The following is an 18,617-nucleotide window of genomic DNA, read 5'->3' on the forward strand; positions in this document are numbered from 1 at the left end:
TAGTCCACTCCCCCCACAGTAAGAAACACCTCCCTAGGACACACTTAACCCTTTGATCGCCCCCTAGTGTTAACCCCTTCCCTGCCAGTGTCATTTATACAGTGATCAGTGGATATTTTAAGCTCTGATCACTCTAAAAATGTCACTGGTCCCAAAAAATTGTCAAAATCTGTATGCCGCAATGTCGCATTCCTGCTAAAAAATCGCTGGTCACCGCCATTACTAGTAAAAAAAAATTAATAATAATAAAAATGCCATAAATCTATCCCCTATTTTGTAAACGCTATAACTTTTGTGCAAACCAATCAATATCCAGTTATTGCAATTTTTTACCAAAAATATGTAGAAGAATACATATTGGCCTAAACTGATGAAGATTATTGGGTATGTATTATAGCAAAGAGTTAAAAATATTGTTTGTTTTTTTTTTCAAAATTGTTGCTCTTTTTTTGCTTATAGTGCATTTTTTTGGTGTACAGCATCGCACGACCGCGCCATTGTCAATTAAAGTATCACAGTGCTGTATCACTAAAAATGGCCTGGTTAATAAAGTGTTACTAAACCCACAACAGTAAAATCAGTCTGTATATGCAGCATAGCATGCTTGTTATACTCACTGTGGAACTTAAGGGGTTAATCCTCTGCATTGTGTAAAAAGGCTGTTTTATCCTGTATGCACAGATCCTCCCCCTCCTGCACTGTCTATCTGGGGAAGGCCAGCTAACACAGGCAGAGTAGCCGACCTGCACCTGCACATGCTCAGCTGTGTCTTTTATGCTGGAGAGAACATTTACTTGTTCTCAGAGCTAGCCAGGTCACATGATATTGACATCACACATGTGGGCGTGTATACAGGCTGTAGTGGAAATCTCCTCCTTCCTGAACTCTCAGCATTGGAGAAACTGTGCAGTTTATGATGTAACTGTGGTGTACAGATCAGCCAAAAAGGTATATAGTGGCAGTATTTTAATGTAAAAAGAAGATTTATAAGCTGTGGGCACTGTGGGGGGGGGATGAACTATTTTCATATTAATGGGTTTAGTAACACTTTAAGGGGGTAAATCCTTCCGGGGCTGAAGTGGTTAAGCTCAGTGAACAGTCATTTTGTTAACAGTCTCTAGTCTAGTAAATCAGCCCCATACAGTATTTGTTATTCACCATAGGGACTTGGTATAGATTATTAGAATGGGGGAATCTCTAAAGCTTCATCCACATGGCCGTAAAAAACTCATATATAAGCATAGCTCCCAACTGTCCCTGATTTGGAGGGACCGTCCCTGATTTGGAGCAATGTCCCTCTGTCCCTCATTCCTCCATCATTTTGGTCTGATCTATATAGTTGTATTTAAAATGCACTTTTTATCTTTCAAAAAGTGTTTCCCAGTGCTAAACCTTTCATACAAATTCAAAATTGTTGCATTTGTAAATTTGAAAATAGTAGTAGTAAAAAAAAAAAAGCCTGCGTGGCTTTACAGTAATTAACCTTTTTTTTGGTTAATTCTCCTTCAAGGGGGTGTGACAGGAGGCGTGTCCTATGCCTACACAAGTTTGCTAATAGGTATCCCTCATTTCCATCTTAAAATGTTGGGACGTATGTACAAGTGCTTTTTTTTTTTTTTTTTATTATGGATCTAGATGCAGCTGCATTGTTTTCAGTGGAGCCATTCACAGAGATGTGAAAACATGAGCTGCTTTCAGATCTGTAACACAGAATCCAAAAATCTGTGTGTAAACACATGCACTTTACGCGTTTACACTTATCCTGTAAATGCATATATACGCGTTTGTAAGTGCGTAAATTAAATCTAAACAAAGGGAAACAAAACTGTAATGAAACGAATTATATATGCATACACATCTTTACGCACTTAAAGGCATCTATACTCAAGCACAGCTCCCAACTGTCCCTGATTTGGAGCAATGTCCCTCTGTCCCTCATTCCTCCTCATTTGTCCCTCATTTTGGACTGATCTATATAGTTGTATATAAAATGCACTTTTATCTTTCAAAAAGTGTTTCCCAGTGCTAAACCTTTCATCCAAATTCTAAATTGCTGCATTTGTACATTTTAAAAGCCAATATAAAGTAATAGTAGTGGTAAAAAAAAAGTCCATGAGGATTTAATTAACCTTTTTTTTTTTGTTTTATTTAAGTCTCCTTTAAGGGGGCAGGGGGCGTGTCCTATGCCTGCATACATTTTCTAGTAGGTGTCCCTCATTCCCATCTCAAAATGTTGGGAGGTATGCACAAGTACTTTACTGATCATTACGCAGGAAACGTTTCTCCTAGAAAACACACATGTCATAACATCAGTAACATTTTTATAGCCGTGTGAATGAGGCCTAATAGAACCACCCACTGTACTTTTAATCTTCTACAGTAAACAGCAAGAGGCAGTCTAGGAAAGAATGCCTTCTTTAGAGTCCATTAGGATTTGAAGTCGAGCCCCGTCGGGCCCGCCCAGTCCTTCAGACCCCGCCCCCTCTGCCATGCCTCTACTCGCTCTCCTTCGCTTCATTTTTTTTTCTCAATGGACACACACGGTGCTCCTGTTAACCCCTTCGCTGATCAGGCGTCTCACAACTCAATGCTAGGCAGCTATCCACAAAGCCAAGGCTTGTTGAAAGTACAGCGAGAGCAGCGTCTCACTGTGGAAAGTTGGCTCTGCCTATTCCCAGGAACCTGGAAGTTTTTTAAGGTCAGCCTCGTGGCTTATGAAGCATCCTTTTCACATTTCTTTGACTCTTTTGAATGAGAGTGGTAGACAAATGGAAACTAATTTATCAATGTCTTCTACTGTGTGAAAGAAAGTATTCCCGATGAGGCCAATCATTTTCTCAATGCATTTTTGTGGAGTAAATGCACATAATCCACCAGCAATTTTATTTGTAGAGAGCAAGTCCCTGGCACACAAAACGTCATTGCTACTAGTAGAAATGCCAAAATGTCTAATCTTCTCTGTAGTAACATAACTGATCGGTCCCGTGCTGTTCCTACAAAGCCTGGCTGTTGTGTTGGCCACCAGCAGATTCTGTTAAAGCGGTTGTATGCCCCAAAAACAAAAAAACAAAAACCTGTAAGGCAAAGGCATAATGAGCTAGTATGAGCTGCATACTAGCTCATTATTACCTTAGAAAGAAGCGCATGCGCGAAGGAGCCCTCCGTTTGGCATTGCACTGTTAAATGGGGTGTGCCATGATAGGTGTGATTTAGTACCAAATTTAATAAACATCAATGCCCGATGTGCAGCCTGGGCCTAGGATTCATGATGTTCCCTAGGCACACAGGTATTTCTTCAAAGATAAATGCAAGCACCTCATGGCATTTGCACTAGAAGTGGTTAAAGAGGAAATAAACCCTGATGGGTGTTACTTCCTCTTTGTTTCCCTGCAAAGGTAAAGCATAATGGGCTACTATGCATTGCATAGTAGCCCATTATGTGACACTTATCTGCAGAAGCCTGCGATGTCCCAGTCTTCCTCCCTAGTAGCGAGTGTCCATTCTTCAGCCCTCTTCCTTCCGGGGGCAGCGAACTCCGGCTCTGTGGGAGTGGGAGCCGCCTTTAACGGCATGACCCGAGCTAGAAACGGCACAGCTCCGGTGCATGCGCAGAAGAAATCGCCCAACAGCGATCTGCAAATATCTCCTAGACCGTGCAGGTCTGGGAGATTTTTCAATCATCTACAGGTAAGCCTTAATCTAGGATTACCTGTAGGTTAAAGTGGTTGTAAAGGGTTTACAACCACTTTAAAAACCCTTACATATACCCAGTGAAGTGACTGGCCCTAAGCGAAACACAGGGGGATGAAATAACTTATCCTACATAAGTTGTACCTGTTTATCTGTAGCCATCTCTTCTCTACATCTGTTCAAAGTGCAGAATTTAGAAAGCTTGTCTGAGAGTTTAAAAAAAAAAGGGGGCGGAGAGCTCAAATTACACTCTGCAGAACTCAGTGAAGAGAGCTCTGAGAGCTGATTGGAAGGAAGAGACACACCACCTTCACACAGCACACAGGAACAGAGCTAATAGCCGGAATACACGGTTAGAAAATCGGCCGATCCGTCGACAGCCGACCAACGAAACGGCGTTCATTGGTCAAAATCATTGCCAACATTAACCCATCGAAAATAATTGTTAAAAGGGCAATCGATTTAATACGTAGTGTTGATGTGTCACGCACAAGTGGAAGTGATGTAGTGTGCGTGTGAGCTTGTAGCCACACCTTTCCGCCCAGCACAAAAGTTCCTACACAATCCGTTGAAACTGAAAGAATTTCACATTGAAAGAATACACTCTCTCTATCTGTATATATACGGTAATATATATAAATATATATATATATATATATATACACACACACACACACACACACACTACATGCAATTATAATAATTTAAAAAATAATACACGATACGAGAATTGTTAAAGGTTTTTTTTTCATCATTCTTGTACACTGCTTCCGGGTCGTCGACTATTTCCGTTCTGCGTGCTAATGTTTGAGGGATTTTTTACAGACGACCGTAACACCAACTAATAGAATATCATTCCTTGTCAAACGATACGACACAATTTTTCCATTTTTTCAATCAAACTTTATCGTTCACAGTATCGATATCGGGAATTACTTGTGCATCAACGAATAGAAAATCGGCCGACCGTTCGCAGAACGGAATTTTTCAGCCGAAATTCTTATTATGTATTCCTGCTATTAGGCTGTCAATCTGCTGGAGGTCCTCCCCCCGTCACCATTTTTCTCTTGGTGCCAGGAAAACTTAGAAGAGATTCATGCTGATAGCAGAGGAACAAAGCAGCAGGCGGAAATGACACGTAGTGCTCCTAATTGAGACAAGTACACACTATAGAGGGATATGCTTTGTACATACGGTATTTCATGTCTGAGGTTTACAACCACTTTAACTAATACTGCTGACACACTTTGCACAGATTCACTTTAGGGCCCACCTCACACTTGTGTGATGTGTTTGAGGTGTGTTTTAAATGCATGATCATTGAATTCTATATAAAGTGTGTGCATCATAGTTGCAGCAAGCATTTTTTTTGTAACACCTAAAACACACTGGTGTGAATGGGGCCTAAGATATCATACCTAAGGAAGCGTTCTGTTCACCTATGTGTTTAGAAGTGGTCTTGGCTCATAAAGGGGTTTATGTATAAAAGGAATTTTTTTTATGCTCATAGGGTACTATATTTGATGCTTTTGCATAATCGCACTTTTGATAGATCAACCCCCTTCTTCTGGTAAAAGCAGCACTGCTTAGAAAAGGTTCTTTTTCCAAAGGTTTATACAGAAAAAAGTGACTGTTGCTGTGAACAAACAGTAGTAGTCAGTTGTGTCTGTACCAATGAACTAATAAGATTACAGGCACTTTGTGCTTGAAGTTTGTTGAAACTAATTTTTTTTCCAACTGTCATTTCTACAGTCCAGGGTTTGAAAATGAAACAAAGATTTCAAGGAACAAGGATCAGGAATTGTTCTAGTTAGCCCCCCAACCTAGTGTGTGAGTGCAGAGTAATGACATCAGTGTGCCCATAGAGGGCGCTAGACTCTGTAAAGCACATCTCCATACACTGCTCCTGTACAGCTGTACACTTTCTGGAATGCTCAGCCACCTCCAGTTTTCTTTGCTACATTAGTTTCAGAAATCAGTTCTAATGGGTAATTTAGTGACGTGATTTCTGTTTTCAGCAGCAAATGCCATGTAGAGAAGGAAACTTTGTAATGGTCTTTTATCACTATCAGGTTTGTCCAGTAATGCAAAAAGTATAGTGCCTTAGCCAACTGTAACCTATTAGGGATCTGATGGCAGCAACCAATATGTTCATTTTGAGCGGAGCTGCATGTATTGGGCCCCTAGACTGCCTATACTCTTTTCTTTCCTACACTGGAAGGTGATTGGGGGGGTCCTTTAGTACTCAAGGTACTCAAGGAAAAAAGGACAAAGTGCAACCCTCTCCCTCTACATTAGCTTTGAATGACTTCATCAGCATAGGTTGCAGGTCCTTCCCTTTTTGTGCCCCCTCCTGCTGAAGCACCCAAGGCAGCTGGCTCTTCTGCCTACCCCTTGGCCTGGCCCTGCTTGGGACACAACTGGATCTAGCACTGACAACCCTTTTCATTACCTTGGATGTGCTTGGACTGGGCAGGACCAGAAGATGTGAATGTAGCCCCTGGGGTCATGGTCACAGCGCCAGCACTCTGGGGAGAGAGAAGACCTCATCCTGTGCACCCAAGTGGGAGTGAGGTATGCCCTATGGACAATCTTGTATTGAATGAGGCGGTCTATCAAGGAAACAAGTACCTTAAATGGGACGTCCCACACATCCTCCCAATCCTCGGAGTCCAGCTCCAGAACATCCCGGCCCCATTGCTGATGAAGCCTGGTTTAATCAGGAGACGAGACTCAGAAATGTGCATATAGCACGGAGGTGGGTTTCTCTGTACAGTCAAAGCGCAAACTCCGTTCCAGGTCAGATTGCACCAGCTGCCTCTCCCCTGATGTTGTCCCAAGCATGGGACAACTGCAGATATCTGAATAAGTGTGAGGGTGAGACATTATGTTGAGACATTAAGTGATCAAAAGAGAAGATTGAGAGGTCTGAGGTAATGTCTGAGAGTATTTTAATACGGCACTTGGCCCATATCACAGGGTTCGGAATTTCGAAAATGTGCTGTAAGTAGGGATTGTTCCAAAGGGGGGTGTTTGGGGATACCATAGCCAGAGGGTACTTTTCACAAGCCAGGCCATCCCTCCATGCCCTAAGGGTGGTACTCATGGAGGGGGTCAGGTCCAGTGGCGCACGGGCACAGCCCCCTCTCTCCTGCCACCCCCTCTATCACCAATAGATAGATTCATGTATTGCATGAATCTATCTATGGCTGCCGCTGCCACCCCCTATTCAGGCGACCGGCCCCTTTTTGGGTGCAGGGCGCCTGAACTACAGCGGCGGGGGGTGTTTTTGAATTACCTGGATTAGAGCCATAGGCTCTAATAGGCGTCAAAAAAGGTGACCTGCGAGTGCTATGCTGGGCGCTCGCAGGTCACTCAGCTGTGTGTTAGCAAAGCAAATATTTATTTGCTTTGCTAACACTAAACCGCCTCTCCGCCAATCAGGTGCTCGGGTCTGTTACCTGTCACCTAATTGGCTGAAATGACAGGAGCCGCTAATGGATGCCTATCAGGAGGAGAGGACGGGAGATGAGGATGGCAGGAGAAGCACGAAGGACCCCGCTCGTTGCCGTCACCCGCTGCCCCACCAAGACAGGCTAAGTGCCGGGCAGACAACGAGCAGGCGGGGGTCACACTGGGGGCATTCAAGGGCACACTGGCAGCATTTAATGGGCACACTGGTAGCATTTAAGGGCACAGTGGCAGCGTTTGAGGGCACAGTGGCAGTGTTTGATTGGCACAGTGGCAGCGTTTTATGGGCACAGTGGCTGCAATTGATGGCACAGTGGCAGTGTTTGATGGCACAGTGGCAGCATTTGAGGGCACAGTGGCTGCAATTGATGGCACAGTGGCAGTGTTTGATGGCACAGTGGCAGCAATGAAATATTTGTGGCAGTCCGGGAATGCCAAGCTCCCCTGCGAACAAGGTCGCATTAGAGTGGTTAACTTGAAACAGGAAGGTCGTGGGCCCCAACGAAAGGAGGAGAAAATTTTACAAATATGTAAACTTGGGAAGGATTTTCATTTTGATGAGGTTATTATGACCCAGCAGGGACAGAGGAAGATTCTCCCATGCTTTCAGCTTAGCTCTGACTGAGGTGACTACTGGGGACAAGTTCAGTGGAATAAAGTCAGCCACATCTCTCGAGATACGTACCCCTAAATAGTAAATTCGTCCATCCATTGTAGCTAAAGAGCAGCCGAAGCCTCTCTTTTAGCATCAGCATCAATTGCAAGCAATTGCGACTTTGACCAATTAGCCCTAAGCCCCATCACTTCCGAGAAGTCATCTAGGACCAACAACGCCCCTCGCAGAGAGGAGCCAGCATCGTTTAGGAAAAGGAGGAGGTCATCTGTGTACAAGGCCCCCCGTAATCCTTTAATGTGTGGCGAGACACGTAATGCCTCAGCCACTGGTTCCATGGCAATGGCAAAAAGGGCCGGAGAGAGAGGACAGTCCTGCTGTGTACCCCTGGAGAGCTCAAATGGGAAAAGCATTTTAGTTATCCGATCATCCGCTCCCGCAGGCTCTTCAATGCTGATAGACCAGTTCCTGCATCCTCTTCTCCTCCATACTCTGGCTTCCGCTGATGTCATCATCAAAAAAAAAAAAACTACATGAAAAATCCTAAAAAAAAAATACAAAAAAAATTTGGATATTTTTTTTTTTTACTTACCGCTAAATGCCTGTTGCTAGGGGGAAGAGGGGTCTGCCTCTTCCAGTGCCTGGGCTGGTGACATTACTTCCCCCTCGGCACAGGAAGGGCTCAGCTCTGCTCCCTTCCTCCTGTCAATCATCTGGGACCCATTACAGGTCCCAGGTGACTGAGTGGCCAATCACGGCGCTCAGGCGCCGCTCGCACATGCGCAGTGGGTGCCAGGCTGTGAAGCCACAGCCCGGCGCCCACAGTTGCAATGCCGGCACCGCTGAACGGAGGGGGAGACGAGCGGGGCTTCGATCCCCCGCATCGCTGGACCCTGGGACAGGTAAGTGTCCAATTAAAAGTCAGCAGCTGCAGTATTTGTACCTGCTGACTTTTAATTATTTTTTTTTTTTTTTTGACTGGGCCTCGGGTGGAACTCCTCTTTAAAGCAGATAAGATAAATTAAAAAAGCCCATTAACAGATAAAATAACAAAATCAGCTTTTGTCGGAGAATTCAGCATCCATCCAAATATTTCTTCTGCAGTCCAATTTTCTGCCTGTCTGGTGGTCAGCATTATTCAACCTACTTCTTCTGAGCCCATGTCATCCTTAACCCGCCCCAACCTATAACTGGACAGTGAAATGAGAAGCAGCGTGGTGATGAGCTAATCTTTCTGTCACTCTGGTCTCTCCATCCTTTCAGAATGCCTCATGTCAGTACAAATTCAACATCTGTCCAAATATTTCCTCTGCAGTACTTTTTTCTTCTTCAGTCTGGTGGTCAGCCTCATTCAGCCCACGTCCTCTGAGCCTGTGTCATCCTTGACCCGCCCCAGCCTATGACTGGACATTGAATGGAGAAGCAGCACAGTGATAAGCTCATCTTTCTGTCACTCTGCTGTGCCCTCCTATCAGCATATCTCGTCAGTACTGAACTGTTTAGCTAATTGTACCGCTGCTTCTTCTTCTCACACTCCTGTACAGGGACTGCAAGAGGCTGATACTAAGTCACAATCTTGTACTTACACTGCTATCACTTATAAAAAACATTTAATGATGTATTATTAATAACAGAACTGTATTACTTTTTGTCTTTTATACCTGCCTGGAGTTCAGCTTTGTGCTCCATTCATATCTTTGCATGCGCGTTCGTGTGCGCATGTCACAGGTAGAGCGGTCCATTCATTTCAATGGACTGCCCTATCCAGGAGGTACGTGGCAAAAGAAGCTCCTGATCATTTTTTGAAATTGTGCCACACTGAATTATTACATAGCGCTGCAGCACCATGTGGTTTAGCACGCGCAAATCTGCACCGTGGTTCATGATACATGGGCGTGCCATTAAGATTTAATAGTAACCCCCGTGTCTGCTAAAGTGCAGTGTGTTTCCTTGTGGTGTGGGTGACTTTGTGTGTGTTCCCCACCTGCAGAGAATCTTGCCCCAAAGTGACATTAAACTCTGCTGTAACCACTTCAATACAGGGCACTTATACACCTTCCTGCCCAGACCAATTTTCAGCTTTCAGCGCTGTCACACTTTGAATGACAATTGCGCGGTCATGCGACACTGTACCCAAACAAAATTTTTATAATTTTTTTTCCCACAAATTGAGCTTTCTTTTGGTGGCATTTGATCACCTCTGGGGTTTTTATTTTTTGTGCTACAAATAAAAAAATAATGAAAATTTTGAAAAAAAAAAAAAAGTTTTTCTTTGTTTCTGTTCCAAAACTTTGTAAATAAGTAAGTTTTCTCCTTCACTGATGGGGCTGCACTGATGAGGCATCACTGATAGGCGGCACTGATGAGGTGGCACTTATATGCAGCATTGATGGGTGACACTGATGGACACTCATAGACAGCACTGATGCGCACTCATTGGCAGCACTGATGGGCACTGATAAGTGGCACTGATGGGCACTCATAGGTATCATGAATGGGCACATATAGGCAGCACTGATGGGAGGCACTGATAGATGGCACTGCTAGGCAACACTGATCAGAGGCGCTGGCAGGCATCACTGATGGGCATAGAGTGCCATCGCTAATGGGCAATGATTGCCCTACCTGGTGGGCTCTAGTGAGCTTACCTGGTGGTCATGGGTGGGCATCCTTGGGGGGCTGCACTGATAATCAATCACACGATACACGGCTTTTCCAGTTTACACTGTGATCAGCTGGGCAGAGGCTCTTTACCTAGATCAGAGATGCGGCTGACACACCACACCACCGATCTCCACGCTGTGCTCCCCTGCGGGCACGCGATCGCGGCTTATCCTGCTGAACGTCATATGACACCCAGCCAGCATTGCCAAACCACTTCCCGGCCGTCATTCTGCTATAGCCCGGGCGGGAAGCGGTTAAGGACCGCTTCACACCTGAATCACGCAGGAACATGATCTGCGTTCCTGTGTGACAGTGTGGTGCAATTTTCATTCAATTCACTTGTTTTGCACTGGATCGCACCAAAACTTTCAAAAGATGCATTGCACCAAAGCGCAATGTACTGCGGTACCATGTGATCTGGTGCATTGCATTTGTGATCTGCATTTGGTGTGTCATTAGGATTATATTGTTACCCACAGTAGTTCCATCACCCAGTGCTTTTTGAATGGGACATATGCTCAGAACTTGGGTTTCCAGCACCACGTTCTGCTGTGAACAAGCCCCCCCAAAAAAATTCTATTTATGTATTCTTAACGCAGAAAAGTCCTTTCTAATGTTCTCAGCTTCCTCCAAATTCCTTTTTTTCTAGGCGGCTACATTTGTTTTCCATAGTCCCAATGTATGTAGGAAGGTAGCCACCCTCTCTTGTTTACTCCTGAGATGGTCTGAGGACCATGGGGTCAATTCACCAAGGTTTACCGCATTGGGTAAGGGTATGTTACTCATTTACATAAGTGAATGACTTTATACACTGAGGGTGTATGAGGCAAACACAGTGTATGCCAGATGTTTGGTGGGTTCAACCACACATTTGTCTTGGATGTCCATTCCTGCCTTTTCCTCCCCAGAGTCTTTTTAACGATCCATCTTTTGGAACGGTGTCATCCTGGATATAAAGTGTTTGAGATATGTAATCCCATCTTCTTGGCCTGTAAGTGTGGGGCTTCTGAGCACCTTTACAGGTTCCTACCCTGGGATGGAGGGTTATGCATAAGATTTTGTCTTTTTAATTGTTTAAGACACTTCACTTGGCTGCTACCTTTAGAGCGTGAATCCTGAAGAAGCACACGTAGCGAAACGCGTTGGTGGTGACACGCTTGCTATACCTCTGTACATGTGTCTGATTGTTTTGTACTGTTGATTTTAATCTAGATGGCATCTTTTAACAAGATACAATAAAATGGATGTTTTTATATCGAGGGTTTTTTGTATACACTATTTGATTTCTCACTTGCTTGGCACATTTAAAGTCCCTTCCCTGGTGGAGGAATAGCCTTGTATCTGGTTGGATCCCGGCCTTCCTTCATTAGGGGAATTGTATGGAGATATACTTACCTAATCCTCCGATTTCTGTGAGCGCAAGACCTCCCCCCCCCCGCACGATGGTGGTCTTGTGCAGTGGACTGTTCCTGAGGTAATCACGCCCATAGATCAGCTCTGGATGTGAGGACGATAGGAACAGTTCACCGCTGGATGTGGGGGAGCGCTGTTTTCTGGAGGATCGGGTAAGTATAGCCTTTCTGTGCACCCCTGGACAAAATGAGCAGTTAACATCACTGCATGGGAGTAAAAAAATACATTCTCCTGGAGTTCTTTCTTAATAAGAACTAGATTCCAGGGCCAGTAGGTAGTGGATGTGTATGGATGATCATTGGAGAAGAATGTGAGTTTCGATGTGGTTGGTGTGTGTATGACAAGGAAGAGGAGGAATGTAGTGTATAACCTCCATCATGTGTTCAGTGGAATCCTGGCAGAGGGAGAAGTGTGTGGTTCTCCCTGTGTAGTCTGGAGGTGAGAAGGGGCCCGCACTAGGACAGGGAGAAGGGGCCCGCACTAGGACAGGGAGAAGGGGCCCGCACTAGGACAGGGAGAAGGGGCCCGCACTAGGACAGGGAGAAGGGGCCCGCACTAGGACAGGGAGAAGGGGCCCGCACTAGTACAGGGAGAAGGGGCCCGCACTAGTACAGGGAGAAGGGGCCCGCACTAGTACAGGGAGAAGGGGCCCGCACTAGTACAGGGAGAAGGGGCCCGCACTAGTACTAGGAGAAGGGGCCCGCACTAGTACTAGGAGAAGGGGCCCGCACTAGTACAGGGAGAAGGGGCCCGCACTAGTACAGGGAGAAGGGGCCCGCACTAGTACAGGGAGAAGGGGCCCGCACTAGTACTAGGAGCCCGCACTAGTACTAGGAGAAGGGGCCCGCACTAGTACAGGGAGAAGGGGCCCGCACTAGTACAGGGAGAAGGGGCCCGCACTAGTACAGGGAGAAGGGGCCCGCACTAGTACAGGGAGAAGGGGCCCGCACTAGTACAGGGAGAAGGGGCCCGCACTAGTACTAGGAGAAGGGGCCCGCACTAGTACAGGGAGAAGGGGCCCGCGCTAGTACAGGAAGAAGGGGCCCGCGCTAGTACAGGGAGAAGGGGCCCGCACTAGTACAGGGAGAAGGGGCCCGCACTAGGACAGGGAGAAGGGCCCGCACTAGTACAGGGAGAAGGGGCCCGCGCTAGTACAGGAAGAAGGGGCCCGCGCTAGTACAGGAAGAAGGGGCCCGCACTAGTACAGGGAGAAGGGGCCCGCACTAGGACAGGGAGAAGGGCCCGCACTAGGACAGGGAGAAGGGGCCTGCACTAGTACTAGGAGCCCACACTAGTACTAGGAGAAGGCGCCCGCACTAGTACTGGGAGAAGGGGCCCGCACTAGTACTAGGAGAAGGGGCCCGCACTAGTACAGGGAGAAGGGGCCCGCACTAGTACAGGGAGAAGGGGCCCGCACTAGTACAGGGAGAAGGGGCCCGCACTAGTACAGGGAGAAGGGGCCCGCACTAGTACAGGGAGAAGGGGCCCGCACTAGTACAGGGAGAAGGGGCCCGCACTAGTACAGGGAGAAGGGGCCCGCACTAGTACAGGGAGAAGGGGCCCGCACTAGTACAGGGAGAAGGGGCCCGCACTAGTACTAGGAGAAGGGGCCCGCACTAGTACAGGGAGAAGGGGCCCGCACTAGTACAGGGAGAAGGGGCCCGCACTAGTACAGGGAGAAGGGGCCCGCACTAGTACAGGGAGAAGGGGCCCGCACTAGTACAGGGAGAAGGGGCCCGCGCTAGTACAGGAAGAAGGGGCCCGCGCTAGTACAGGAAGAAGGGGCCCGCACTAGTACAGGGAGAAGGGGCCCGCACTAGTACAGGGAGAAGGGGCCCGCACTAGGACAGGGAGAAGGGCCCGCACTAGGACAGGGAGAAGGGGCCTGCACTAGTACTAGGAGCCCACACTAGTACTAGGAGAAGGCGCCCGCACTAGTACTGGGAGAAGGGGCCCGCACTAGTACTAGGAGAAGGGGCCCGCACTAGTACAGGGAGAAGGGGCCCGCACTAGTACAGGGAGAAGGGGCCCGCACTAGTACAGGGAGAAGGGGCCCGCACTAGTACAGGGAGAAGGGGCCCGCACTAGTACAGGGAGAAGGGGCCCGCACTAGTACAGGGAGAAGGGGCCCGCACTAGTACAGGGAGAAGGGGCCCGCACTAGTACAGGGAGAAGGGGCCCGCACTAGTACAGGGAGAAGGGGCCCGCACTAGTACAGGGAGAAGGGGCCCGCACTAGTACAGGGAGAAGGGGCCCGCACTAGTACAGGGAGAAGGGGCCCGCGCTAGTACAGGAAGAAGGGGCCCGCGCTAGTACAGGAAGAAGGGGCCCGCACTAGTACAGGGAGAAGGGGCCCGCACTAGTACAGGGAGAAGGGGCCCGCACTAGGACAGGGAGAAGGGCCCGCACTAGGACAGGGAGAAGGGGCCTGCACTAGTACTAGGAGCCCACACTAGTACTAGGAGAAGGCGCCCGCACTAGTACTGGGAGAAGGGGCCCGCACTAGTACTAGGAGAAGGGGCCCGCACTAGTACAGGGAGAAGGGGCCCGCACTAGTACAGGGAGAAGGGGCCCGCACTAGTACAGGGAGAAGGGGCCCGCACTAGTACAGGGAGAAGGGGCCCGCACTAGTACAGGGAGAAGGGGCCCGCACTAGTACAGGGAGAAGGGGCCCGCACTAGTACAGGGAGAAGGGGCCCGCACTAGTACAGGGAGAAGGGGCCCGCACTAGTACAGGGAGAAGGGGCCCGCACTAGTACAGGGAGAAGGGGCCCGCACTAGTACTAGGAGAAGGGGCCCGCACTAGTACTGGGAGAAGGGGCCCGCACTAGTACAGGGAGAAGGGGCCCGCACTAGTACAGGGAGAAGGGGCCCGCACTAGTACAGGGAGAAGGCACTGGGAATGGATGCCTGGATGATCAGGCTGGATGGAACTCTTGCATTGTGTGGTGATGATGATAGAGAGGAGTGGTTGCCTCCCACAGGCCCGCTGTCATTGAGTGTGGAGTCTGGGAATTGAGGCTGGACCTCCCAGGCTCGGATTCAGCGTTGGGGCCGAGGCGCCTCTTTAAAGGGATGAGTTCCTCCAGCACACAGCTCGGCGGCCTGTTCAGGGCTGGGGCCCTTTAAGGCTCCCCTGAAGCCAGGCCATACACACACACCAGCCTGGCCTGCCTGGGTGGTCTCTCTACTTTGGTGAGCTGTTGCTAAGCAGCTAATAATAGTCATGTTTGTTGAGTATTTTTTTTTTGCTCGCCGTCAGCCAATAGGAGGGCAGGGATCGCAGCCATCTGACAGCCCCGGGGGCGGCTCCTCACGGCCCCGCCCCTCCTTTCCTCTTTCTCCGAATGGAGAGGGCTAGTTTTCCTCTCCCTCCCCCTCCTCTCCATCTCATCTATTGAAGCACGGCGGACAGGAGAGCGGAGGAGATCGGAGAGCCGTGTACTGGAGGAGCTTTGTATTGGAGAGCCGTGTATTGGGGGAGCCGCGCATTGGAGGAGCCGTGTCCCGGTGGTGATGATTGGAGAGAGCCCCGGGCAGAGAAGGGATCAGAGCGGCCGGTGGTCGTTGTAGGCAGCGCTCACCCCCCGTCCTCGTCTCCTGGCTCCGGCTCACACATAAACAAACACACGGTGAATGCGGGAAGCGGCTCAGACGTCCGGACCGCGAGATGTGGGGATGGAAGGCGCTAAGCTCCACTCGCCGCCCTCCCCCGGAGAGGCATGAAGAGAGCCGAGGACGGAGAAGAAGCCTGTCTTCCTGTACTACGCGCCCGCTAAGCCTGGAGCCTTCTCCCCGCACACTGCGGACACAGCATGGCCTCGGCTGCCTGGCCTGATGACGAGTCCCGGAGTACGGCGACACGGAGAAGGAGGGGACACGAGCCCGCCACCGGGGGAGACGGAGGAGGAGGGCCGCCCGACCGAGACTATCTCCAGCGCCCGAGCTACTGTGATGCCACCTTCGCCCTGCAAAACATCTCCGAGGTGATCCCCGGGCATTGTCTACTGTCATATATGCCAATGGATGGGGAGGGGGCATCGGATCACATACACGCTGGGGGGTCCCATGGAGGGGTATGGGGGGATCTCATAGAGGGGCATGGGGGGGGGGTGTCATAGAGGTGTACATGAGATCACTGGGGGGGTGATCAGACATAGGGGGCTGTCATACTCAAGGGGAGGACTATAACAGGGGGTACACTAAAGGGCTGGTCATAAATTTGGTGGTTGATCACAATCAAGGGGTGCATAGAGATTACAGGGGGCTGATCATAACCAGGAATTACATACAGATCACGGTGGGAGGTCTTGATTATACACAGGAGGCTGGTCATACACTGAGGTACTTGCGGGTTACAAGGAGCTGATAATATACAAGGAGGTGCATGGGGGATCATGGGGAGTTGATTGTGTACCCCCTTGTATAAAATGTACCCCCTGTGTACAATCAGCCCCCTGTGATCTGTATGTACCTCCTTGTTTACGTTGTACCCCCTGTGTAGATCAGCCCCCTGTGATCTGTATGTACCCCCTGTGTAGATCAGCCCCCTGTGATCTGTATGTACCCCCTGTGTAGATCAGCCCCCTGTGATCTGTATGTACCCCCTGTGTAGATCAGCCCCCTGTGATCTGTATGTACCCCCTGTGTAGATCAGCCCCCTGTGATCTGTATGTACCCCCTGTGTAGATCAGCCCCCTGTGATCTGTATGTACCCCCTGTGTAGATCAGCCCCCTGTGATCTGTATGTACCCCCTGTGTAGATCAGCCCCCTGTGATCTGTATGTACCCCCTGTGTAGATCAGCCCCCTGTGATCTGTATGTACCCCCTTGTATACGGTGTAGATCAGCCCCCTGTGATCTGTATGTACCCCCTTGTATACGGTGTACCCCCTGTGTAGATCAGCCCCCTGTGATCTGTATGTACCCCCTGTGTAGATCAGCCCCCTGTGATCTGTATGTACCCCCTGTGTAGATCAGCCCCCTGTGATCTGTATGTACCCCCTGTGTAGATCAGCCCCCTGTGATCTGTATGTACCCCCTGTGTAGATCAGCCCCCTGTGATCTGTATGTACCCCCTTGTATACGGTGTAGATCAGCCCCCTGTGATCTGTATGTACCCCCTTGTATACGGTGTACCCCCTGTGTAGATCAGCCCCCTGTGATCTGTATGTACCCCCTGTGTACGATCAGCCCCCTGTGATCTGTATGTACCCCCTGTGTACGATCAGCCCCCTGTGATCTGTATGTACCCCCTGTGTACGATCAGCCCCCTGTGATCTGTATGTACCCCCTGTGTACGATCAGCCCCCTGTGATCTGTATGTACCCCCTGTGTACGATCAGCCCCCTGTGATCTGTATGTACCCCCTGTGTACGATCAGCCCCCTGTGATCTGTATGTACCCCCTGTGTACGATCAGCCCCCTGTGATCTGTATGTACCCCCTGTGTACGATCAGCCCCCTGTGATCTGTATGTACCCCCTGTGTACGATCAGCCCCCTGTGATCTGTATGTACCCCCTGTGTACGATCAGCCCCCTGTGATCTGTATGTACCCCCTGTGTACGATCAGCCCCCTGTGATCTGTATGTACCCCCTGTGTACGATCAGCCCCCTGTGATCTGTATGTACCCCCTGTGTACGATCAGCCCCCTGTGATCTGTATGTACCCCCTGTGTACGATCAGCCCCCTGTGATCTGTATGTACCCCCTGTGTACGATCAGCCCCCTGTGATCTGTATGTACCCCCTGTGTAGATCAGCCCCCTGTGATCTGTATGTACCCCCTGTGTAGATCAGCCCCCTGTGATCTGTATGTACCCCCTGTGTAGATCAGCCCCCTGTGATCTGTATGTACCCCCTGTGTAGATCAGCCCCTTGTGATCTGTATGTACCCCCTGTGTAGATCAGCCCCCTGTGATCTGTATGTACCCCCTTGTATACGGTGTACCCCCTGTGTACGATCAGCCCCTTTGTATACGGTGTACCCCCTTGTATACGGTGTACCCCCTGTGATCTGTATGTACCCCCTTGTATACGGTGTACCCTCTGTGTACGATCAGCCCCCTGTGATCTGTATGTACCCCCTTGTATACGGTGTACCCTCTGTGTACGATCAGCCCCCTGTGATCTGTATGTACCCCCTTGTATACGGTGTACCCCCTGTGTAGACCAGCCCCCTGTGATCTGTATGTACCCCCTTGTATACGGTGTACCCCCTGTGTAGATCAGCCCCCTGTGATCTGTATGTACCCCCTTGTATACGGTGTAGATCAGCCCCCTGTGATCTGTATGTACCCCCTTGTATACAGTGTACCCCCTGTGTAGATCAGCCCCCTGTGATCTGTATGTACCCCCTTGTATACGGTGTACCCCCTGTGTAGATCAGCCCCCTGTGATCTGTATGTACCCCCTGTGATCTCAGGCTGCTGATCTTGCACAGAGCATACATAGGGATCACAGGGAGCAGATCACATACAAGAGGTATGTAGGGATCGTTGGGAACTGATTTGTATACAAGAGGGGATCACAGGGAGCTGAACATACACAAAGGGGTACATAGGGATCACAGAAAGCTGATCTCGTGCACAGGGGGTCCCACACTACATCCCCTTACATTTAGTGGCCCTTGGGGCAAGTGTTGAAAAGTGTAAACAGATGAGGCACAGTGGGATGTGTAGGGCAATGTGTACACAGTGGTTAGGAATCCCTAGCTCAGGGATCATTCTCTTCCACACTGGTTAGAGAGCACAAGAGCAGCCATGTG

At 49.2% G+C, this 18,617-nt stretch overlaps 1 protein-coding gene across 2 annotated transcripts in view; it reads left to right on the plus strand.

Annotated features, from left to right (window-relative positions):
- Window positions 1-18,617, plus strand: part of PTCH1 (patched 1) — a 138,576-nt gene that overhangs the window by 20,322 nt on the left and 99,637 nt on the right. The window contains exon 1 of one of the 2 annotated variants that reach the window (XM_073633152.1): window positions 15,184-15,837. The exons of the other annotated variant lie outside the window; for it this stretch is intronic. Coding sequence (XP_073489253.1) covers window positions 15,667-15,837 — 171 coding nt within the window. The 5' untranslated portion in view covers window positions 15,184-15,666. Of the gene's footprint in view, window positions 1-15,183; window positions 15,838-18,617 lie in introns of those variants that run through there. 2 annotated transcript variants of the gene reach the window in all.

This window comes from Aquarana catesbeiana, linkage group LG01 (genome assembly GCF_042186555.1).
Source record: "Aquarana catesbeiana isolate 2022-GZ linkage group LG01, ASM4218655v1, whole genome shotgun sequence".
In the NCBI taxonomy this organism is placed as follows: domain Eukaryota; kingdom Metazoa; phylum Chordata; class Amphibia; order Anura; family Ranidae; genus Aquarana; species Aquarana catesbeiana.